At 44.9% G+C, this 24,803-nt stretch overlaps 1 protein-coding gene across 2 annotated transcripts in view; it reads left to right on the top strand.

Moving 5' to 3' along the window:
• The window catches only part of LOC100696313 (kinesin heavy chain), a 59,854-nt gene that overhangs the window by 13,695 nt on the left and 21,356 nt on the right, over positions 1 to 24,803 (top strand). For both annotated transcript variants that reach the window (XM_005463379.4, XM_019355864.2), the window contains exons 12-23: positions 4,414 to 4,583; positions 7,023 to 7,091; positions 7,170 to 7,376; positions 7,953 to 8,099; positions 8,181 to 8,369; positions 8,483 to 8,600; positions 8,720 to 8,796; positions 8,909 to 9,018; positions 9,204 to 9,305; positions 9,625 to 9,685; positions 19,961 to 20,032; positions 20,331 to 20,435. In XM_005463379.4, the coding sequence (XP_005463436.1) occupies positions 4,414 to 4,583; positions 7,023 to 7,091; positions 7,170 to 7,376; positions 7,953 to 8,099; positions 8,181 to 8,369; positions 8,483 to 8,600; positions 8,720 to 8,796; positions 8,909 to 9,018; positions 9,204 to 9,305; positions 9,625 to 9,685; positions 19,961 to 20,032; positions 20,331 to 20,435 (1,427 nt within the window). The remainder of the gene's footprint in view (positions 1 to 4,413; positions 4,584 to 7,022; positions 7,092 to 7,169; positions 7,377 to 7,952; positions 8,100 to 8,180; positions 8,370 to 8,482; positions 8,601 to 8,719; positions 8,797 to 8,908; positions 9,019 to 9,203; positions 9,306 to 9,624; positions 9,686 to 19,960; positions 20,033 to 20,330; positions 20,436 to 24,803) is intronic.

Below are 24,803 nucleotides of genomic sequence, written 5' to 3'. Positions count from 1 at the left end.
CAGCATACTTCGTAGCTCCACCCACCCGCCAGCGCCAGGTAGCAGGGGGAAGCTCAGCTCTGTTCTCTACCACTGACATGCCAGTTTCTCAGGAAAGAAGACGAAAAAAAAAAAACTCATCAGCAAACGTCGGCACCGAGTTGCCAGGTTCTCAGCCACCCATCCCTTCTTCGCAAAATTCTGCAGCCAGCCTTGGCACCGAGTTGCTGAGTTCCAAACCTCTCATCTGCTAAACTCCGCAGCAAACGTTGGCACTGGATTGCCAGGTTTTCCTTTATCTCTTATTTACCAAGCATTCTACCAACGCCTTGCCAGTTTCCATTCCTTCCATCCATCCTTCGCAAAATTTAGCAATATGCTTTCGTCGCACCAGGATGCTAGGTCCTTCTCTCATATCCAATCGCACCAGCAAGCTTTTCTACGAACGAGTCGCCAGTTTCTCTTTCCCGTATCCCATATTGGCAAAATGCAGCAGCACGCTTTTGGCACCAGGATGCCAGGTTCTCTTCCTCTATCACGCCTATGCAAATGCAGTAGCAGCGTTGGCACCGGGATGCCAGCTTCTCTTCCTCTATCCCCCCTATGCAATACAGTAGCAAGTGTTGGAACCGGGATGCCTGCTTCTCTTCCTCTATCTGTTATGTGAAGGCTGTGTGGCCCCTCGAACACTCCAGCGGAGACGAACAAAGGCTGGTGCGGTTCTCCAGAACCCCCAGCGGGAACAGAAGGCTGGACGGGGCCCTCGGACCCTCCAGCAGAGGCAGAAGGCTGGACGGGCCCCTCGGACCCTCCAGCGGAGGCAAACAAAGGCTGGTGCGGTTCTCCAGAACCCCCAGCGGGAACAGAAGGCTGGACGGGCCCCTCGGACCCTCCAGCAGAGGCAGAAGGCTGGACGGGGCCCTCGGACCCTCCAGGAGAGGCAGAAGGCTGGACGGGGCCCTCGGACCCTCCAGCGGAGGCAAACAAAGGCTGGTGCGGTTCTCCAGAACCCCAGCGGGAACAACAGATGAAAGCCGGACGGGCCCCTCGGACCCTCCAGCAGGACCAGGTTGCAGAACAAATGACTGAGGAGAGGAGTGGCGGTGGCGAGGCTGCCGTTTCCTTCGGGATGAGGAAACAGGAACCGGTGGAGAAATGGAGACCACCTCCTCTTCCTCCGACCACATAACCGCCAGGAAAAAGGCAGGCGAACGGACAGGTGAACGAGATCCCCGCTGGTGTGGGGAGGGAGAGGAAGTCCGTGGCAGCGGTGCGGAAACTCTGTCCCGCTGTGGTGACCGCTGCGGAAGCTGCTTTACGGCGAGCTCAGACCGCTGCTGCATTGGCGTGGTGAGAGAGAGGGCAAGCTCACGTGCCCTGACCTGCTCCCTCCATGCAGCGATGGTGCTGCCCAGATTGGCATCCGAAGCAAACTGCTGAAGCCGGGGACTGGTTTTCACCATTGCTTCCACTGTGCTCAGTCCCACAGACATAGCCCGTAGGCTGTCGGACTGGGATATGCGGTCCAGCAATTTAACCAGCCTTTCCATCTCAGCGTCTGACTCCAAAGTGAAAAGGTCTGTGGGGTCCATGTTCTGGTCGCGATCTTCTGTTATGTGAAGGCTGTGTGCAGGCAGGAGTGGTAGTAGGAGGACCCAAGGTGCAGACACTCGGAGGCAAAACTTGAACTCAAAACAGCTTTAATGCTAAACTCAAATGTAACATAACTGGATATATCAAAATAAACTTACACGGGAAGACTGACAGAACACACAGCATGGCATAAGGGTAGATCACGGCACGGACACAGAGAAACACAGGGCTTAAATACACAGAGGGAGCAATCAGGGAATGAGTAACAGGAGGGAAACACACCTGGGGCAAATCAGGCCTAACGAAACAGGGGAAGCAATACCAGATACATTAACATAAGACGCGGACTTTCAAAGTAAAACAGGAAACATAACACAGACTCACAGGCAGGCACTGCAACAGAGGGAACAGAGACGTGGGATCAGGGCAGACACAGACACTGACTGGACACGGGGATATAGCAACTAAGGATTACACAGAGACATAGACCATAAGACAGAATTCTAACAAAGAAACCAAAGACTAGAAATGATAAATAATATAATAAACTCAAAACCCTGGGTCAACAACCCAGGCATCCTAACACTATCCCTCCTATCCCAATAAAGTAGCAAGCTTTGGCACCGGGAAGGCCTAGGGTTTCGTTTTGAAGCCACTGATGCTTACTTCCAATCATGCAATATTTGTAAAAAAAATTTCTCTCCTCTTCTCCTGTCTTCTGTTTGCTCACTTTTATAGGGTGCTGCGAAGTTGCTGATGGGCAAATTAGAGATGTTTTAAAGAAAATGGCTAATAACTTAAAGGACCTGGCAGAACTGATGACTTAAAACAAGTCCTTTGGAAAAATAAAACCATGTATGAAACTTAAAACTGTGCTGGTCTGTGAGTCTGATTAATATGAATCTCCTACCCAAATTGCCACAATGAGTATTGAAATGAAATGAAATCTCTAATAATCAGCTATGTACCACAGGCCTTCAAAGTGGCTGTAGTTAAACCTTTACTTAAAAAGCATCTCTAGACCCAGCTGTCTTAGCTAATTATAGGCCAATCTCCAACCTTCCTTTCATATCAAACATCCTTGAAAGAGTAGTTGTCAAACAGCTAACAGATCATCTGCAGAGGAATGGCTTATTTGAAGCGTTTCAGTCAGGTTTCAGAGCTCATCACAGCACAGAAACAGCTTTAGTGAAGGTTACAAATGATCTTCTTATGGCCTCTGACAGTGGACTCATCTCTGTGCTTGTCCTGCTAGACCTCAGTGCAGCGTTTGATACTGTTGACCATAATATCCTATTAGAGCGATTAGAACATGCTGTAGGTATTACAGGTACTGCACTGCAGTGGTTTGTATCATATCTATCTAATAGACTCCAATTTGTGCATGTAAATGGAGAGTCCTCTTCACACACTAAGGTCAATTATGGAGTTCCACAGGGTTCAGTGCTAGGACCAATTCTGTTTACATTATACATGCTTCCCTTAGGCAGCATCATTAGAAGACATAGTATACATTTTCACTGCTATGCAGATGACACCCAGCTCTATCTGTTCATGAAGCCAGGTAACACACACCAATTAGTTAAACTGCAGGAATGTCTTAAAGACATAAAGACCTGGATGGCTGCTAACTTTCTGCTTCTTAATTCAGATAAAACTGAGGTTATTGTACTCGGCCCTGAAAATCTTAGAAATATGGTATCTAACCAGATTCTTACTCTGGATGGCATTACCTTGGCCTCCAGTAACACTGTGAGGAACCTTGGAGTCATTTTTGACCAGGACATGTCCTTCAACGCACATATTAAACAAATATGTAAGACTGCTTTCTTCCATTTGCGCAACATCTCTAAAATTAGAAATATCCTGTCTTAGAGTGATGCTGAAAAACTAGTTCATGCATTTATTACTTCCAGGCTGGACTACTGTAATTCATTATTATCAGGATGTCCTAAAAACTCCCTGAAAAGCCTTCAGTTAATCCAAAATGCTGCAGCAAGAGTCCTGACAGGGACTAGAAAGAGAGAGCAGATTTCTCCTGTTTTGGCTTCCCTTCATTGGCTTCCTGTTAAATCCAGAATTGAATTCAAAATCCTGCTCCTCACATACAAGGTCTTAAATAATCAGGCCCCATCTTATCTTAATGACCTTGTAGTACCATATCACCCTATTAGAGCACTTCGCTCTCACACTGCAGGCCTACTTGTTGTTCCTAGAGTATTTAAAAGTAGAATGGGAGGCAGAGCCTTCAGTTTTCAGGCCCCTCTTCTGTGGAACCAGCTTCCAGTTTGGATTCAGGAGACAGACACTATCTCTACTTTAAAGATTAGGCTTCAAACTTTCCTTTTTGCTAAAGCATATAGTTAGGGCTGGACCAGGTGACCCTGAATCCTCCCTTAGTTATGCTGCAATAGACGTAGGCTGCCGGGGATTCCCATGATGCATTGAGTTTTTCCTTTCCAGTCACCTTTCTCACTCACTATGTGTTAATAGACCTCTCTGCATCGAATCATATCTGTTATTAATCTCTGTCTCTCTTCCACAGCATGTCTTTATCCTGTCTTCCTTCTCTCCCCCCAACCAATCACAGCAGATGGCCCCGCCCCTCCCTGAGCCTGGTTCTGCCGGAGGTTTCTTCCTGTTAAAAGGGAGTTTTTCCTTCCCACTGTCGCCAAAGTGCTTGCTCATAGGGGGTCATATGATTGTTGGGTTTTTCTCTGTATCTACTGTACAATATAAAGCGCCTTGAGGCGACTTTTGTTGTGATTTGGCGCTATATAAATAAAATTGAATTGAATTGAATTGATTTGATGGTATTATCAGTAATTTTGACTCCTCCAGGTGAGTCTGTACCTGTGGAGGAACAGCTGGGCAACAGAAACAAGAAGTGCAGCAGCGAGACAGCAGCAGCGATTGACAGCTTGGCTCCGCCCCCCGTCGCCCTGTCTGAGGAGGAGAAGTCGCAGTACGAGACTCTCATCACTGACCTGTATCAGCAGCTGGACGACAAAGTGAGTCGCACCTGTACCCCTGTGTGAGGCCAAACTATTTAAAAGCTCAAAGACAGCAGTGCTTTTCTTTTAAAGGATTGTGGAGGTCTCATGACGGCAGCTCTGACTGTGGAACTAAAGATTTTTAAAAGGGATCACTACAGGTTTTCCCTTAGTCAGCAGTTGTCCCTCTCCTGGATCGGCTGGAGCTTAATTTAGGCGTGTTACGGGTCCGAAATTTAGGACGAGAGTAAAACAATGATGGTCCAGAAGAGGTCAATCAAACAATTGATTTTAATGAATACACGCAGCGTGGGGAGACGTACACTGGAAACCATCAGTTGTAAATCCCCACCCAAAAATACACTTCAGATTGCTTTTATAACATCAGGGTATTGTAACGCCCCTTCTTGCGTTTACAAGCACATAATTTGCATGTACAGAACATTCATGTATTTTAAGAATTAAATGCAAACACAGAGGTTCCTCTTTCTGGCATCCTCTTCCGAATATGGTGATGATCTCAGGCCTTTGCTCAGCTACTATTTTACTGTAACAATATACTCAGCATATGAGTTTTGATACATATATTTAACTCAATCATTTTAAAGTGGTTATAACTGCACCTATAATAAACATGTTAATATTTGATTATGATAACCCCTGTAATACAAATTATACCACAATGCCAACAGCTTCAATCAATGCTCTAATGAATGATAATTAATGCAATGATAAGGATGATGGTTATATACAGTTCAGCAGTAAACTAATTTCTTTAATTCTTACAGGCGCCTTCCCAGCTTTGACAAATGTCCAGCTGGGATAGCCACATTTGCTCAGGGCCTTCTTGATGTGATGAACATCATATCAAAGAAACTGACCTCACAACCCAGTGTTAGTCAGTGGTGCTAGTTTCAGTCATTGTGCTAATGTCCCGTTTATAAGGTTGGAAACCTGCAGTCAGCTGAGACTGAAGAGGTCCACCTGGGTGATGATCCAACGTTTCTCCCACTGAGAACATCCAGATGAGCACAATCAACCTTTCGGATCTTTGGTGAAGGTTACAAAGGATGATCTTATGTCCTCTGACAGTGGACTCATCTCTGTGCTTGTCCTGCTAGACCTCAGTGCAGCGTTCGATACTGTCGACCATAATATCCTATTAGAGCGATTAGAACATGCTGTAGGTATTACAGGTACTGCGCTGCAATGGTTTGTATCATATCTATCTAATAGACTCCAATTTGTACATGTAAATGGAGAGTCTTCTTCACGCACTGAGGTTAATTATGGAGTTCCACAGGGTGCAGTGCTAGGACCAATTCTGTTTACATTATACATGCTTCCCTTAGGCAATGAACGTCTGCATTTTAAAACTGGCTTCAAAGCTGCTGCAAAAATGTAAGAAACACTTAATAACAATAACAATAAATAATTACTGTAAAAGTACAACAGTCAAAGTCTGATTCTGGCTTTCTGCCCTGGATTTCATTCATTATTTTCTCCAGTTAGTTCTCCACACTCTGGATTCTCTGATTAGTTCAGCTGCCATTGCCCTGCTGCTCTGCACCGCTTCGGTCATAGACTCCCGCTGTGACCCACCCTGTCACCAACACCTATATATTTATTGATCAGTCACACATAGCTAGCTCTTAGTCATGTTATAGCAGCCTTTACATCAACATATATAATAATAATAATAATAATAATAATGCGTTGGATTTATATAGCGCTTTTCAAGGCACCCAAAGCACTTTACAATGACATTATTCATTCACGCTCACATTCACACACTGGTGGAGGCAAGCTACGGTTGTAGCCACAGCTGCCCTGGGGCAGACTGACAGAAGCGAGGCTACCATATCGCGCCATCGGCCCCTCTGGCCAACACCAGTAGGCGGTAGGGTAAAGTGTCTTGCCCAAGGACACAACGACCAGAACAGAGAGGCCGGGGATCGAACCGGCGACCTTCCGGTTACAGGTGCCCTTCCCAACCCCCTGAGCCATGGTCGATGGCAACAATTGTGTTGCTAGGCAACCCGGAGTCCCCCTGTAGTGGATAATTTATGCCGGGTCAAAACATCCTCTCCACTTCTAGGTTATAGTGGTCGTAATTATTTGTCTTTGGATCCCACACACCCAAAATTCAGTATTTGGTGAGTAAGCCCATTTTAGAAAAAGTCGGGAAATATGAGATGATAGGGTTTTATTTTAACAAGGTAACAGTAAAATGCCAAGGGATCAATGGACAGTCCACGCCAAACTTCCAGTATGTGCAGTAACCCCGGAGAGCACGCGGTGTCTTCTGGACAGTGTGTGAAATTATCTGGTTGTCACAAGTTGCATGGATGGGCCAGATCTTATCTGGTTTTGTACAGTCAGTCTTTTTAACGCCTTCTGTGGTAACTAGCTGGAAGACTTGTTTAAATCATTAAACTCCGTCTGATTGATGTTTAGGATGACGAGATCAACCAGCAGAGTCAGATGTCTGAGAAACTCAAACAGCAGCTGATTGACCAGGATGAGGTGAGTCTCACCTGAGTGTTACATTCCATACTATCCACTGATCGATCGATCAGAGGTTAATCAATAGCTCTCCACCAGCTGCTGGCATCTATCCGCCAGGACTATGAGCGGCTGCAGGAGGAGCTGTCCCGCGTGCAGAGGGAAAGCGATTCAGCTAAAGAGGAGGTGAAAGAGGTGTTGCAGGCACTGGAGGAGCTGGCTGTCAACTACGACCACAAGAGTCAGGAGGTGGAGAATAAGAACCGCTGCAATGAACAGCTGAATGACGAGCTCGCTCACAAAACTGTGAGTCCACAGTCAGAGGGATGGATGGATGTTTGGATGAATGAATGGATGTTTGGATGGATGGATGGATTGATTGATGTTGGTATAGATGCATGGATGGATAGATTTTTGGATAGATGTTTGGATGGATGGATTGATGTTCGGATGGATGGATTGATGTTCGGATGGATGGATTGATGTTCGGATGGATGGATTGATGTTCGGATGGATGGATGGATGTTTGGATGAATGAATGGATGTTTGGATGGATGGATTTTGGGATGGATGGATTGTTTGATGTTTGGATGGATGTTTGGATGGATGGATTGCTGTTTGGATGGATGGATGGATGGATAGATTTTTGGATGGAAGGATGGATGTTTGGATGGATTGATGTTTGGATGGATGGATGGATGTTTGGATGAATGAATGGATGTTTGGATGGATGGATTTTGGGATGGATTGGTGGATTGATAGATGTTTGGGTGGATGGATGGATTGATGTTTGGATGGATGGATGGATACTTGGATGAATGGATGGATGTTTGGATGAATGGATGGATTTTTGGATGTGTAATGGACCTGCTGTGTTTCCAGGTCAGTCTGGAGGCGGTTCAGAGGGAGCTGTCCTCCCTGCAGGAGCTCAGCTCTCATCATAAGAGGAGGTCAGCGGAGATCGTCAGTTTGCTGCTCAGAGACCTCAGTGAGATCGGCAGTGTTCTCGGGACCACCGAGCTCAAAGCTGTGAGCCTCAAACTAGTTCTTCTTCTCAGCTACTTCTACTTTTCATGTGTCTGAAAACAAACTCTGATTCTGTCTCTTCAGATGACTGAAGTGAGTGGAGTGATGGAGGAAGAGTTCACCTCCGCCCGACTCTACATCAGTAAGATGAAGTCTGAAGTCAAATCTCTGGTGAACCGCAGCAAACAGTTTGAGGTCAACCTGACAGAAAACACCTGCAAGATGGAGGCGAATGAGAAGGAGCTGAGCACGTTCCAGCTGCTCGTGTCGCAGGTGAGACAAATACAAACTGAGACAGAGACACACACATACACACACACACAGCCTGTCTGAGCAGGTGTGATGATAAACTCACCTGTGCGAGTTGTTTGTGTCTGCTTGTGCAGCTCCAGGCAAAGCTAGGGTCTCTCACTGATGACCTGCAGAAGGTGGAGCAGAAGAAGAGGCAGCTGGAGGAGAGTCAGGATGCTCTGATGGAGGAGGTCGCCAAGCTTCGCGCTCAAGGTAATACTGCCATGGTTACAGGAAACGGTGAACTCTGATTGGCTAACAGGTATTTTTAAAAATCCACCACAGGTGAACAGGTAGAAACAATAAGAGACTCTGTGTTTGTGTGTGAGCAGGTCAAATGCACGAGCTGACAGTGATGGACAAAGAGAAAGAACACATGAGCCAGCTGAAGGATGTTGTGGAGATGAAGGTAAACATGGCGTGATGTCACTGCGAGCAAAGTAACAATCAGGAAGTGAGGCAGGTCTGTCAAAGGTAAATCAGTGATAGAGGTGATGGAAGTGTCGCTGTGTGTTCTATAGAGAACGCTGGAGGAACAGATGGAGAACCACCGGGAGGTTCATCACAAACAGCTGAGTCGACTCCGAGATGAGATCGATCAGAAACACAGAGACGTCGACCGACTCAAAGAGTGAGTTATTGATCGTGATGACTGATTACTGAGTGATTGAGCTACTCTCAGACTCTTCTCAGTTGTTCTGGGTTCAGTCACATCGTTCATTTTAAAGAGTTTTGTTATTGGTCAGATTTTTGCTTCAAGTATGTGTTTTGTCAGAGTGTCGAGCCGGCTGTTTCCAGCTTCTTTGTTTCTTTCAGCGTGAATCAGGCTCTGCAGCTGGAAAACAGGAAGCTTCAGTCTGACTTGGACAAACTGAGAGCAGAGGATCAGAACAAAGACCAGAAGCTTCAAAAACTCATGTACGTTTGTCCCTCTGTTCTTGCCGTCGCCTCAAACATCATGATTGAGGTTTTAGCGCCATCAGACATGGTTGTGTCCACATTCAGTTCACAATATAATCTGTGACGTCTAAGTGTGTCAGACAGAAACCACATATTTATTTATCATGTTATTTTTCTCATTTGAACTCCTGCGGTGCTCAGATGACATCATCGTATCATGTCGCCTCCTTCTGCTTCCACCTGCCGTTTCTCTGACCAATCAGTGAACTCACATTAACAGGCAGTGGGTGTAAACGGAGTTCAGCTCTGTCATGCTAAACTCTGCTTGTGTCTTCAGGTTCGTGAACGAGAAGAGAGAACAAGCCAAAGAAGACCTGAAGGGTTTGGAAGAGACGGTGGTATGAGATTATATTTTCACTGCCATACATGCTCTGGGTCTAGAAGTGCTTCTGTGCACCACCACAGTGGGCGTTACATCAATCTGTGACTGAAGTGCAGATTTTCTATTCAACTAAAATTTTACATGAACTGTTGAAATGCGTGCTCAATCATCCAGGTAAGGAAATCCTAAAAAGTTGATTCTGTTTAGCTTCTCTGTATGTATTATTGTAGGGTCTACATTACAAGATAAAGCGCCTTGAGGCGACTGTTGTTGTGATTTGGTGCTGTATAAAGGATTACTCCTGAAAGTCTGCAAATAAGCTCTTCAGTTAAGGGCCTCCAATTCAATTTTTCAATTTCATTTCATCATCAGGACGCTACAACACAGAGCGAACACCATCCCCACAGACACAGCGGCCGGGGAAACAGAAGAACATCACATCAAGAAGGCCCTGAGTAAATGTGGTTATCCCAGCTGGACATTTGTCAAAGCTGGGAAGGCACCTAAAGAAAGCTCCAGCCGATCCAGGAGAGAAGGACAACCGCTGCCTAAGCAAAAACCTGTAGTGATCCTGTATGTGTCAGGAGTATCAGAACAGCTGAGACGCATTTTTTCTAAACACCGCGTCTCTGTGGCTTTCAAACCCCAAAACACGCTGCGCCAAAAATTGGTCCACCCCAAGGATCGGGTCCCCCGACACAAACAGAGTAACATAATGTACGCTGTTAAGTGCCAGGAGGATTGACAGGATTTATACATCGGGGAAACCAAACAACCTCTGGTTAAGAGGATGGCACAACACAGAAGAGCTACCTTGTCAGGCCAGGACTCTGCAGTCTATTTACGCAGATTAGTGACTACAAAGCCCCCCTTCCTGATGATAAGACATTTTGACCGCTCTCTACCAGATAATGTGAACAACTTCTATGCACAGTTTAAGGTTAACAAAAGGCACAGATAGAATAGAATAGAATAGAATGCCTTTATTGTCACTATACAGTTGTACAATGAGATACAGAGCATCTCCTACTCAGTGTAAACATGCTGGGGGGGGGCGGGTACAGTTCTGCAGCGCTATATACATATGGACAGTATTAACATATGGAAGAAGATGTGTATATATATATAAAATGTACAATTTACAAGCCGTAAGTAATATGTAATAAATAGTGTTATGTATATACAGTTGAGTTATTGCACATAGAATTGGTACAAATAGTGGTGGTCCATAGAGGAAGTGGGAAGTGGGGGGCTGTGTTATCGGTGCATGTGTGAGTTCAGGGTGGTTATCGCTTTGGGGAAGAAACTGTTTTTGAGTCTGTGGGTTTTTGTGCTGATGCACCTGCAGCGCTTCCCTGAGGGAAGCAGGCTGAACATGTTGAAGCCAGGGTGGGAGCTGTCCTTGATGTTTGCTGCTCTGCTGAGGCAGCGGGAGGAATAAATGTCCATCAGGGAGGGGAGAGGGCAGCCGATGATCTTTTGTGCTGTCTTGACCACACTCTGAAGCCTCACTCTATTCAATTCAATTCAATTCAATTTTATTTATATAGCGCCAAATCACAACAAAAGTCGCCTCAAGGCGCTTTATATTGTACAGTAGATAGCACAATAATAAATACAGAGAAAAACCCAACAATCATATGACCCCCTATGAGCAAGCACTTTGGCGACAGTGGGAAGGAAAAACTCCCTTTTAACAGGAAGAAACCTCCGGCAGAACCAGGCTCAGGGAGGGGCGGCCATCTGCTGCGACCGGTTGGGGTGAAAGAAGGAAAACAGGATGAAAGACATGCTGTGGAAGAGAGACAGAGATTAATAACAGATATGATTCGATGCAGAGAGGTCTATTAGCACATAGTGAGTGAGAAAGGTGACTGGAAGGGAAAAACTCAATGCATCATGGGAATCCCCGGCAGCCTACGTCTATTGCAGCATAACTAAGGGAGGATTCAGGGTCACCTGGTCCAGCCCTAACTATATGCTTTAGCAAAAAGGAAAGTTTTAAGCCTAATCTTGAAAGTAGAGATAGTGTCTGTCTCCCGAATCCAAACTGGAAGTTGGTTCCACAGAAGAGGGGCCTGAAAACTGAAGGCTCTGCCTCCCATTCTACTTTTAAATACTCTAGGAACAACAAGTAGGCCTGCAGTGCAAGAGCGAAGTGCTCTAATAGGGTGATATGGTACTACAAGGTCATTAAGATAAGATGGGGCCTGATTATTTAAGACCTTGTATGTGAGGAGCAGGATTTTGAATTCAATTCTGGATTTAACAGGAAGCCAATGAAGGGAAGCCAAAACAGGAGAAATATGCTCTCTCTTTCTAGTCCCTGTCAGTACTCTTGCTGCAGCATTTTGGATTAGCTGAAGGCTTTTCAGCGAGTTTTTAGGACATCCTGATAATAGTGAATTACAGTAGTCCAGCCTGGAAGTAATAAATGCATGAACTAGTTTTTCAGCATCACTCTGAGACAGGATATTTCTAATTTTAGAGATGTTGCGCAAATGGAAGAAAGCAGTCTTACATATTTGTTTAATATGTGCGTTGAAGGACATGTCCTGGTCAAAAATGACTCCAAGGTTTCTCACAGTGTTACTGGAGGCCAAGGTAATGCCATCCAGAGTAAGAATCTGGTTAGATACCATATTTCTAAGATTTTCAGGGCCGAGTACAATAACCTCAGTTTGATCTGAATTAAGAAGCAGAAAGTTAGCGGCCATCCAGGTCTTTATGTCTTTAAGACATTCCTGCAGTTTAACTAATTGGTGTGTGTTACCTGGCTTCATGGATAGATAGAGCTGCGTGTCATCTGCATAGCAGTGAAAATTTATGCTATGTCTTCTAATGATGTTGCCTAGGGGAAGCATGTATAATGTAAATAGAATTGGTCCTAGCACTGAACCCTGTGGAACACCATAATTGACCTTAGTGTCTGAAGAGGACTCTCCATTTACATGTACAAATTGGAGTCTATTAGATAGATATGATACAAACCACTGCAGTGCAGTACCTGTAATACCTACAGCATGTTCTAATCGCTCTAATAGGATATTATGGTCAACAGTATCGAATGCAGCACTGAGGTCTAGCAGGACAAGCACAGAGATGAGTCCACTGTCAGAGGCCATAAGAAGATCATTTGTAACCTTCACTAAAGCTGTTTCTGTGCTGTGCTGAGCTCTGAAACCTGACTGAAACGCTTCAAATAAGCCATTCCTCTGCAGATGATCAGTTAGCTGTTTGACAACTACTCTTTCAAGGATTTTTGATATGAAAGGAAGGTTGGAGATTGGCCTATAATTAGCTAAGACAGCTGGGTCTAGAGATGGCTTTTTGAGTAAAGGTTTAACTACAGCCACCTTGAAGGCCTGTGGTACATAGCCGATTATTAGAGATAGGTTGATCATATTTAAGATTGAAGCATTAATTAATGGCAGGACTTCTTTGAGCAGTTTTGTAGGAATGGGGTCTAAAAGACACGTTGATGGTTTGGAGGAATTAATTATTGAAGTTAACTCAGAAAGATCAATTGGAGAAAAAGAGTCTAACTTAACATTGATGGTACTAAGAGTAGCTGTAGATGATATTACATCTGTGGGATGATTATTGGTAATTTTTTCTCTAATGATAAAAATTTTATTTGTGAAGAAGTTCATGAAGTCATTACTAGTTAACGTTAAAGGGATGGTTGGCTCAGTAGAGCTCTGACTTTTTGTCAGCCTGGCTACAGTGCTGAAGAGAAACCTGGGGTTGTTCTTATTTTCTTCAATCAGTGACGAATAGTAAGATGTTCTGGCTTTGCGGAGGGCTTTCTTATAAAGCAGCAAACTATTTCTCCAGGCTAAATGATGATCCTCTAAATTTGTGACACGCCATTTCCTCTCCAGCTTACGAGTTATCTGCTTTAGGCTACGTGTTTGAGAATTATACCACGGAGTCAGGGACTTTGGATTTGAGGCCTTAGTTTTCACAGGAGCTACAGTATCCAGAGTCGTACCTTGGTGCAGCTGCCGTACCATACCATGATGCAGTAGGTTAGCAGGCTCTCAATGGACGAGCGGTAGAAGGTCAGCAGCAGGTTGGAGTTCAGCTTGTACTTCCTGAGGACTCTCAGGAAGTGCAGCCGCTGTTGGGCCTTCTTGATGACCGCTGAGATGTTTTCCGTCCAGGAGATGTCAGCAGAGATGAGGACACCAAGGAACCGGAAAGTGTGGACCCTCTCCACACACTCCCCGTTGATGTAGAGGGGGGCCAAGTCGGTGTTGTGTCTCCTGAAGTCAACAATGAGCTCTTTGGTTTTCTTGGTGTTCAGTGCCAGGTTGTTTTCTGAACACCATGCTGCCAACTTCAGGACTTCCTCTCTGTACTCTGCCTCGTCTCCCTTTGAGATGAGTCCGACTACCGTGGTGTCATCAGCAAACTTGATGATGAGAGTGTTGTTGTGGGTCGGACTGCAGTCGTGGGTGTAGAGAGAATACAGGAGGAGGCTCAGCACACAGCCCTGTGGGGAGCCGGTGCTCAGTGTGCGAGTGGAGGAGAGATGAGGGCCGAGTCTCACAGTCTGGGGCCGGTTTGTGAGGAAATCCTTTATCCAGGCACATGTGAGAGGAGGGAGGCCAAGAGTGACCAGTTTGTTGATGAGGATGTCCGGGATGATAGTATTAAAGGCTGAGCTGTAGTCCACAAAGAGCATTCGGACGTAGCTCTGCCGCTGCTCTAGGTGACTCAGCACAGAGTGGAGGGCTGTGGCGATGGCGTCTTCTGTGGATCTGTTTGCACGGTATGCAAACTGGTGGGGGTCGAATTCTGGGGGGAGGTAATCCTTGATGTGCTGAAGGACTAGTCTCTCAAAGCATTTCATGATTACCGGTGTGAGGGCCACAGGGCGATAATCATTCAGGCTGGAGATGGGAGACTTCTTCGGCACTGGGATGATTGTGGCTGATTTTAGACAGGATGGGATGGCTGCCTGATCCAGTGAGAGGTTGAAGAGTCTGGTGAAGATGAGGGTGAGCTGGTGTGCACATGCTCTTAGTACCTTGCCAGGTACTCCGTCTGGACCGGCCGCCTTCCTGGGGTTCACTGCTAGGAGCACACGTCTGACATCATGCTCCGTTACAGTGAGTGGAGCGGTGCAGGAACCAGGTGAGGATGAGGATGGGAGCAGGGCTGAAGCAGATGAGTGTTGCTGTTGTGGTGTTTCAAAGTGGGCGAAGAAGCTGTTTATTTCCTCTGCCAGCTGCACACTCGGATTTTCTGTTTTCACAGTGCTGCCTCTGTGGTTGATGATGTCTTGCATTCCCTGCCACACCTCTCGTGTGTTGTTGCTGGACAGGTGGGACTCGATGTTCCTTTTGTGGTCTGACTTGGCTTTTTTAATCCCCCTTTTCAGGTCAGCTCGAGCAGCCCTGTACAGAGCTCTGTCACCTGACCTGAAGGCGGCATCACGGGCTTTGAGGAGTGAGCGGACCTCGCTGGTCATCCAGGGTTTTTGATTTGGGAAAACCCGAATGCTTTTGTCCACTGTCACATTTGCAGTACAGAACTTGATGTAGTCCAGTACTGATCCTGTGAAAGTTTCTAGGTCCTGGTGTTCAAATATGTCCCAGTCTGTCTCTGTGAAGCAGTCTTGTAGTTACTTGTAGATACTTGTAGATACTTCCACTGCCACTGGGCAACTGGCAGCAAGACCAGACAACATTCCTGGACATCTTTCAAAGAACTGTGCAGAGAAATTTAAACATCTTCAACACATCACTCAGGCAGGCAATTGTGCCAGTTTGCCTCAAGAGCACCATCATCATCTCCAAAAGTTGATTCTGTTCATCTGGATGTTTTCCGTGGGAGAAACGTTTCGTCACTCATTCAATTGACGAAATGTTTCTCCCACTGAAAACGTCCAGATGAACAGAATCAACTTTTGGAGATTTACTTACCTGGATGATTGGCATGCATCAAGAAGCACCATTATCAGTCCCAAAGAAAGCAAACCTAGCCTGCTTAAATAACCTTAGATCCGTGGCCCTCACACCAATTGTGAGTAAATGCTTTGAGCAGCTGTTTTTGAAGCACATCAAGGACATTCTCCCAATAAACCTGGATACCCTTCAATTTGCATACAGAACCAGTCTATCTACAGAGGATACCATCTCCACCACCCTCCACCTTATGCTGTCACACCTGGAGAGGAAGAAAACCTATTCCAGAGTCATTGACTTCAACCACTTTTAACACAATCATCCCACAGCAGCTGGTGGAAACATGATGCTTCCAGGTGTGGACACTGCAACCTGCAACTGGGTTCTCTGCTTCCTGACAAAATTCAATTCAGTTTTATTTATACAGCACCAAATCACAACAACAGTCACCTCAAGGCACTTTATATTGTAAGGTAGACCCTACAATAATACATACAGAGAAAACCCCAACAATCATATGACCCCCGATGAGCAAGCACTTTGGCGACAGTGGGAAGGAAAAACTCCCTTTTAACAGGAAGAAACCTCCGGCAGAACCAGGCTCAGGGAGGGGCGGGGCCATCTGCTGTGATTGGTTGGGGTGAGAGAAGGAAGACAGGATAGAGACATGCTGTGGAAGAGAGACAGAGATTAATAAGAAGTATGATTCAGTGCAGAGAGGTCTATTAACACATAGGTCGTGTCCAAATTCATGGGCTGCATCCTCCTGAGGCCGCATTTGTAGACCGATTACGTCACAACGACGTGGCGAAGGCTGTCCAAATTCGTAGACTCCTCCGAATGCAGCCGACAAATGCGTCCTCCTTTTCCCCGAATTTGAAGGATGGGTCGGATGTGTCCTTCGTGGCCCACCATATCCCAGAATTCAAAGCGCGGCCCAGCCAATTCCAGTTTCCAGCAATGGCGGCCGCTACTAAGTTTTAATATTACCTCTTATTACTCTTTGTGGGTCACAAAATAAACTTTTAACATATTGTCAGGCGAGAATGTAGCTGTGTAAACTTCAAATATCTGCTCGGGTTATCAAGATATCACATATTTGCAAAAGCAGAGGTAACAGACGTCTCCGTCTGTTACCCACCAGCTCGATAGCTAGCCGGGAGCTCGAGGGTCACTAGAGCCGCCGAGAACGGCACAACTCCCGGCACATCGTTTTCTGATCCCCGCGGTCTTTCACTACTCAGGTTAAACATAATGTATAAGTAACTCAGATAACCTAAACATGTTATTATTTGGCTTTTTTAGTGTTTTATTTGTTCCGGAGTAAATCGGTTTGGCTGAGATTAAAGTTATTAGATTAGATTAGATAAAATAAAACTTTATTAATTCCTGTGGGTGGTTTTCACACAGCTGAATAAACGTCAAACAGAAAACTGATTAAACAGAAGTGTGAGCTGGTCGAGAATTTACACCAGTGTCCTGTTATATTTTAGATAGCAAGGAGCAGACGGCTGAGTTTATTAAACTCCACCAAGACAGCGGTGACGCTAATCTGAAGGTTAGACTGTCCAATTTCACAGCCGTTTACTTCCGGCCTACCCGACCTTCTGAGGTCGGGTAGGCCCATGAATTTGGACACGACCATAGTGAGTGAAGAAGAAACACCCAGCTGCCTACACCTATTGCAGCATAACTAAGGGAGGATTCAGGGTCACCTGAAGGAAAGTTTTCAAGGATTCAAGGACCTTTATTGTCATTCGCATCATGTTTACATGAGGTGGAACAAAATTATGTACACATGGTCCCGGAGCGAAAAAAAACAGAATAACGAAGAAACAGAATTTTTAAAAAGTAATAAATAAATATAAACATTTTTTTAAACAAAACAGAATAACAAGTAATAAAATAATACAATAAATAGAGTGCAACAACCTGAGTACCAATTATGGAGTAAGGAATGGAATAGAATATAGGTATAAATACTTTAGCAGCAAAGGGCATGATGTCCAGCATTGATCAAGTGACGGTGTCAGTAAGTGTCAGTAGTGATTAAGGTGCTACAGTAGCAGTTCTTGTACATTTATGCACTGAGAAGTCTCACAGCTTCTGGAATGAAGCTGCTTCTCAGGTGGTTTTGCATTTAATGCTCCTCAGCCTCCTGCCTGAGGGGAGCGGGACAAAGAGTGAGTGTGCTGGGTGAGTGGGGGCCTTCATGATACAGGTGGCCCTCTTCCTGCATCTGGAGGTGTATATGTCTGTGACGGTTGGGAGGCTGCCTCTGACCACTCTCTGCAGCCTTCACCACCCTCTGTAGAGCTTTCCTCTCTGCCTTAGTGCAGTTTCTGTGCCACACGTTGATGCCAGAGCACAGAACACTCTCCACCGCACATCTCTAAAAGGAGATGAGGACTGAGCTCTCAAGTCCTGCACGCTTCAACCTCCTCAGCAAGTACAGCCTCTGGTGAGCCTTCCTGATCAGGCTGGAAGTGTTGTTTTTCCTGTAGCCGTTCTAGTCATTGTTTGTGATGCAACCAACCACAGCTGTGTCGTCCGCAAACCTTACAGTATGACAGCCTGGGTGGTTGGGTGAGCAGTGTGAACAGGAGGGGACTTAGCACACAGCCCTGAGGGGAGCCAGTGCTGAGGACTCTGGAAGATGAGGAGACGTTGTGGATCCTCACAGACTGTGATCTGTTGGTCAGGAAGTCCAGAACCCAGTAACAAAGAGAGGAGCTCAGTCCAAGAGTCAGTAATTTATCGACGAGTATCTGCGGGATCATTGTTTTGAGGGCAGATGAGAAGTCCATGAAGAGCAAACGGACGTAGGAATTCTTCTGCTCCAGGTGGGTGAGAGTGGTGTGAACCACAGAAGAGATGGCATCTTCTGTGGATAGATTCTTGCGGTAGGCGTACTGGTGTGGGTCTGAAATGACACTGATGGTGGGCCATAATCAGCCTCTCAAAGCATTTCGTGACAATCGGCATGAAGGCTACTGGCTGATAGCCATTTAGACCTGTCGCAGCAGAGCTCTTGGGGACTGGGATGATGGTGGCGGTCTTCATACAGGTGGGGACAGCTGCCTGGATGAGGGAGGAGTTAAAAATGTTTGTCAGGACCTCAGAGAGCTGATCAGCGCAGTTCCTCAAAACCTGCCCGGGGATGTTGTCTGGGCTGGCAGCTTTGCGGGGGTTAATCCTCTTGAGGATCCTCTTCACTTCAGCTGCTGTCACACTGAGGGTTTCTCCATCAGGTGGTGGAGAGAGTCTGATGCTGGGGGGCGGTGCGTGTTAGGGTCCTCAAAGCGAGCGTAGAAACGGTTGAGAGCCTCAGGCAGAGAAGGGTCCCTGGGGCATTGTGTATCCCTGGTTTTGTAGTCAGTGATGCACTTGATGCCCCTCCACATACTGCGTGTGTCAGGTTTAAGTGGTTAAAATCCCCAGCCACTACCTAAAAACCTTCCAGGTGCTTATTCTGAAGCGAGCTGGTATTATTGTGTAGCTCCTTCAGTGCGTTGTTAGCATTAGCATGCGGTGCTATGTAGGCTGCTATGACAAACATCTCCAAAAACTGACAAGGTGAATAGAATGAGAGACATTTCACAGTCATGAATTCTACATCCTGAATTGAATTGATGGAAGCCTAATCTTAAAAGTAGAGATAGTGTCTGTCTCCTGGATCCAAACTGGAAGCTGGTTCCACAGAAGAGGGGCCTGAAAACTGAAGGCTCTGCCTCCCATTCTACTTTTAAATACTCTAGGAACAACAAGTAGGCCTGCAGTGTGAGAGCGAAGTGCTCTAATAGGGTGATATGGTACTACAAGGTCATTAAGATAAGATGGGGCCTGATTATTTAAGACCTTGTATGTGAGGAGCAGGATATTGAATTCAAAATGGCAGCCACAGATGAAAAACCATCTCAGTGAGCACATCAGGGGTGTGTCCTGAGCTCGCTGCTGTTTAGACTGTTTACAGTCTAAACAGTACAGTCAGATCCAGCACCAACCACATTGTAAAGTTTCCAGATGACATGACAGTGATCGGTCCCATCAGTTACGGTGTTCAGTCCGTTTACAGAATGGACAGCTTGAAGTGTGGTGTAGATCCAAAAGTCACCATCAATGTGGACAAAATGAAAGAGAGAGTGATTTCAGGAGGCCCGGCAAAGATCACCACACAGACCTCAACACAAATGGTGGTGCTGTGGAGAGGGTGAGTAGTGTTTAGTTCCTGGGTATACTTTTGTTAAATGTCTGGACGTCTACTCTTCAGTCACATGCTGGATGCTTGGTTTCCTCTGTGATGATGTACAGAAGCAAAATCATAAAGTCTCTTAGTGCTGATGTGAGACCAGCTGAGTCTCTGTTTCCTCCAACAGGCCAAAGAGCTGCAGATGCTCAACAACCTTCGCAAACTCTTCATCGACGACATCGGAGCTCGAATCAAGAATGTAAGAATAAAAAGTAGCTTTACTTTTTCAGAGGAGCAGAGCTTTGATTCTTCACACAATCGCTGATGTCACTTCCTGCTTTGAATGCTGTCGCTGCTCCAGGTTTACAATAAGCTCATTTATCATTTTCCAGCTTATTTACATTCAAATTTAATAAAGTTTAAAGAGTACCATTGCGACATTGCATTTCCACTGATGTTAACGTATCTGATCTGCCTCAGTCCATTTTGTGTGCGTGCGTGTGTGTGTGTTTCTGTCTGTCCAGTGATAAAGTCTGATGTGTTATTGTCATGATCAGAGTTCAGAGAATGACAGCGATGAGGCTGGTGGCAGTTTGGCTCAGAGACAGAGGATCGTCTTCTTAGAAAATAACTTGGAGCAGCTCAGCAGGGTCCACAAACAGGTAAGTGATTCTCACCTGGTCTCTAAGCCCTACCCACAGGGTCACCCTCAACTGGTGTCTCCCGCATTGGAAGTTTGTGTTTCAGTTTTTAAAACCCGGATCTTTAGTGTGGGTCTGTCATTGACAGGTTGCTCTGTGATTGGATGTTTGGTGATGTTGTGTTTGTTGGCAATTATTTCTTGAAATATAACAGAGTACAGATCCTACAGTGAAGCTTGTGTCTCCAGCTGTGATCCTCTGTGTGACCATGTGAATGAGAAGGCGTCTCCCAGGTATAATAGTGCATAAAAGCTTAAGAATTTAGACGTGTAGACAGTGTAGAAGCTTCAAGGTGAAGGGACACTAAGTCCTACGATAAGGTGGACACTTGGGCAGTGATGTGAATAACGGCGTTACAAGTAACAGCGTTATTAACAGTGTTACTATTTTTCAGTAACAAGTAATCCCAAAAAATTGGTACCTTTGGTTATGGAAAAGTTAGGCCCTCTCTTTTTTTTTTTCTTTTTTTTTATTCATATTTTAAATGGACAGAAACATTAACAAATATACAACAGGAATAATCATACTGTCAGTTCTCTGTCCGCTTCTTAACAACAACCAACAAATAAGGACTAACAATAACTAAAGACAAACAAACAAACAAAAAAACAAAAACAAAACAATAACAAAAAACAAAAAACAAACAAAAAAAACAAAACAAAAAAAGAACAAAAAAAAACAAAAAACAAAAAAAACTTTAAAAACTTTAAACTTTAAACTTAATCTCTCTAAATCTCCAGCTGTATGTGTCCTGGGCCTGTTACCTGACAACAGTATTCTTTCAAAAAAACAGAGACTGTGGATGCGTCTGGCTTTCATAACAGGATGCAGGATAATACTGAGGCACTGGAAGTCATCCAGCCCCTGTTCTCTCAGGGAATGGACTGAACAAATGTCTAAGATGGCATCATATGAACGGGTTATGTACAGAATTAAGGGGAGAGAAGATATTTTTGAGCAGGTTTGGGGTCCTTTTTTGTTGTATATCGACAATGTCTCTTAGATATTGTGATAAGTGTTTTTTTTTGGGGGGGGGGGGGGGGGGGGGGTTCATGTGTCGTTGGTATTCTGGTTGTTGTTCTTTTACTTTGAAAGTCAGCAGAGGGAAGAAATTGTCTAATGTTATCAGTGGTCAAGGTTATGTCTTATTTTTTTTTGGCACCCGGGGGTTTAGCCCCCATTGATTTTGTTTTTGTTGATGTTTCCCAAAAGTTAGGCCCTCTCACTACATTTGCAAAACCTTCTATCAGGAACCTTGGTGTAACTTTTGACTAGGGATGGGTATTGTTTCGGTTTTATCCGATACCAGTACCAAACCGGTACTTTTGAAATGGTGCCGGTGCTTAAACGGTGCTCGAACCGGTGCTTAAAGAATGGAGAACACAAACTTTGTCCAAAAACCTCTCATGTTTAACTGTTTTTTTGTAAAAAGGTAACAATGTTAGCCTTTTCTGCAGCTATAGGGCATATATGGTATCACTCTTGGCTGGAAGCAGTGCTTAAACAATGGAAAAACACAAACTTTGTCCAAAAACCTCTCATGTTTAGCTTTTTCCCACTTTTTCTTTGGTCACTTGAGCCTTTTTGGCCAGGGTGAAGGGAGTATCTGCCATCAAACAAGAAGACAGCCGCGTGTAACTATGACAGTGTTTGCTAGTTCACCTTACATGCATTAATGTAATAACGTGGTTAGCGTACTCAACGTTAATTACACATGAACAACATGAAGCTACTCACGCAGAGAAAAACGGCTGCTGCTGCCATCATCATCCGTCATCATTTCTGCTACACTGGCAGGGCTTGGGGCCAGGACTCTACTCTTCGGGTTTTTGGGGGATGTTGCTAACTCCGGGTCCGATAACAGGCAACCCACCTGCAGTAGATGTGCACGGCGTGAGGTCTCGCAGCAAGCTATCAAATACGGTGCATTTCTCGGCTTTTAAAAAAACGCTATGCGTCACCAGGTGTTTCATCAGATTCGAGGAGTTACCTCCTTTGCACAGTATCAGCTTAAAGCACTTGTTGCAGGCTGCTGAGTTTGCATCTTTTGCTGTGAAGTACAGCCAGACTTTTGACCGCTTCGCCTTGGGCATTTTTAATCTGTAGCTCTGCTCTAAAAGAACGTACGTACCTGGGCCCGCCTACTACGCTTGCAAAAGTAAAATGATTGGCTAGAATCCAAAGTGTATGACATCTCAGTAAAAAAAAAGCACCGAAATAAAGCACCGAAATGTGCGCTGCTTTTCGGTGTGGTTACTACCGTTTATGTCAGAACCGGTGCCATTACCGGTACCCATCCCTACTTTTGACTCAGCTCTGACTTTGGACACTCATGCTAATTTATTGGTTCGCCCCTGTTTTTATAATTTAAAAAATATTGCTAAGCTGAGTCCCATTGTTTCACGCTCAGAACTACAGGGAGTGCAGAATTATTAGGCAAATGAGTATTTTGTCCACATCATCCTCTTCATGCATGTTGTCTTACTCCAAGCTGTATAGGCTCGAAAGCCTACTGCCAATTAAGCATATTAGGTGATGTGCATCAATGTAATGAGAAGGGGTGTGGTCTAATGACATCAACACCCTATATCAGGTGTGCATAATTATTAGCAGTGTTGGGTAAGTTACTTTAAATTAGTAACTTAGTTACATTACTAGTTACTTCTCTAAAAAAGTAACTCAGTTACTTCAAGTTACTCGTTACTTTCAAAGTAACTAGTTACTAGGGAAAGTAACTTTGGTTTTACTCAGAATTCTCTTGTTCATGTGTTGCTTCTGTAACTGGATACCCAGCAGGATTGCCAGTCTTCTAGCTTGCTTACTTGCCACAAGTGCACTGTGCCACCTACCAATAGAAAGGAAAAAATAATGTGCACATTTCCATGAGAGAAATCCCACGCCTGGACCGTCGTTGACCGCCACCATGATTCTAGCCTACTTTTTACATCCAACACAAAAACTGCAGTCGTGGTGCTTTTGATTGTACTCAGAACTTGGAAATTCTGCCTTCTGAATAGGAAGATGTAGGTAACACCAGACTGCAGATGAACTGCATACAGAGCTGGACTGGGACAAAAAAATCGTCCCGGGCATTTTGACTAGAGACCGGCCCACCATTATAGGAAAAATCATAAAGCCTTTGAATGAAAATAAACACTGTTGTGACAGTGATGTACACTGTTCTGATGGTATCAATCTATCAATTGTTTGTTGTAAGACTCAGATAATTATTTTTTTTTAAAGCGAGACATTTTAAATGAGAATAATAAAGAAAAGTATTTCCTTGTCCCCCCCTTTCCCTGTTAATGCCCTACCTGCCCCCCTGGCAACACTTTGCTAGACCCGCCCCTGCACAGTTACCAGCTGTCAGCTACGTAGAAAAGGATCCTGGTGTTATTTGTCTCTCAGAAACAGTTCATAACTTCCCTTCAACTCATTCATGTCACCTAAAAGGTAAACCTGTTTCTCCATCACCTGTTCAGCTCTGATGATTCAGTAAGGACATCTCCTGGTTTCATCTTCATGTTTCCCTCTCACCAGATAACCAAACCGATATCATGACCAGCAGCTTTACAGCTGTGGCTCCAGCAAACATCAGCTAATACTAGAAATTAATATTAAATAAATTCTAACAACAGCTGATCAAGCTTAAACGTGCTGCTGTTGTTTAACGCGACATCCGCTGGTTTCCTCTTTCTGGCGCAAAGTGGGCGATAAATAAACAAGAGAGAAAAGCCGATCAGCTGATCATTGATCAGTTTCATGATTGAAGTAGAAACAGGAGAGGAGAGAATGAGAGAAGAAGAGGCAGCTGTGCAGCTTCAGCTTTGTGTCTTTTGTAGCTGAAGTCCGGGACAAACTGTGTTCCTTTTCACCTCAGTACGAAACGCGTAATATTTTCTCTGAATACCAGACGATTCTGTTTTTAGGGCACGGTTGGCAACTCTAATAATTAACCGTATGAACAAAATAAAGTTCAACATCAGTAACATAGCACCCACCCAGCTGTATAGAAACTCCGTCATGCTAGCTAGCACGCAGTACGAAAATGTCAGCATACCGAAAATAAACTCCACCTAAACTTGGTTTATATCTGACTCAGATAGACTGCAGGTCATAACTTCTTACCTGAAGTTCAGTTCACCTGACACGCGGACCGGCGGCCGCTTCGGGTCTCTCCTCTTGCCTCCCTTTTCCTTCATCCACCTGCTGGCCTCCACCACTTGCTAATGTTATTGAATCTGTGGAAGCTCCGCGATATCCACCACACGAAGTAACGAGTAACGAGCCTATCTAAATCCCAGTAACGAGTAACGCGTTCCTGGTTTT

This window comes from Oreochromis niloticus, linkage group LG16 (genome assembly GCF_001858045.2).
Source record: "Oreochromis niloticus isolate F11D_XX linkage group LG16, O_niloticus_UMD_NMBU, whole genome shotgun sequence".
In the NCBI taxonomy this organism is placed as follows: Eukaryota; Metazoa; Chordata; class Actinopteri; order Cichliformes; family Cichlidae; genus Oreochromis; species Oreochromis niloticus.
This window is presented reverse-complemented; position numbering and strand designations above follow the sequence as displayed.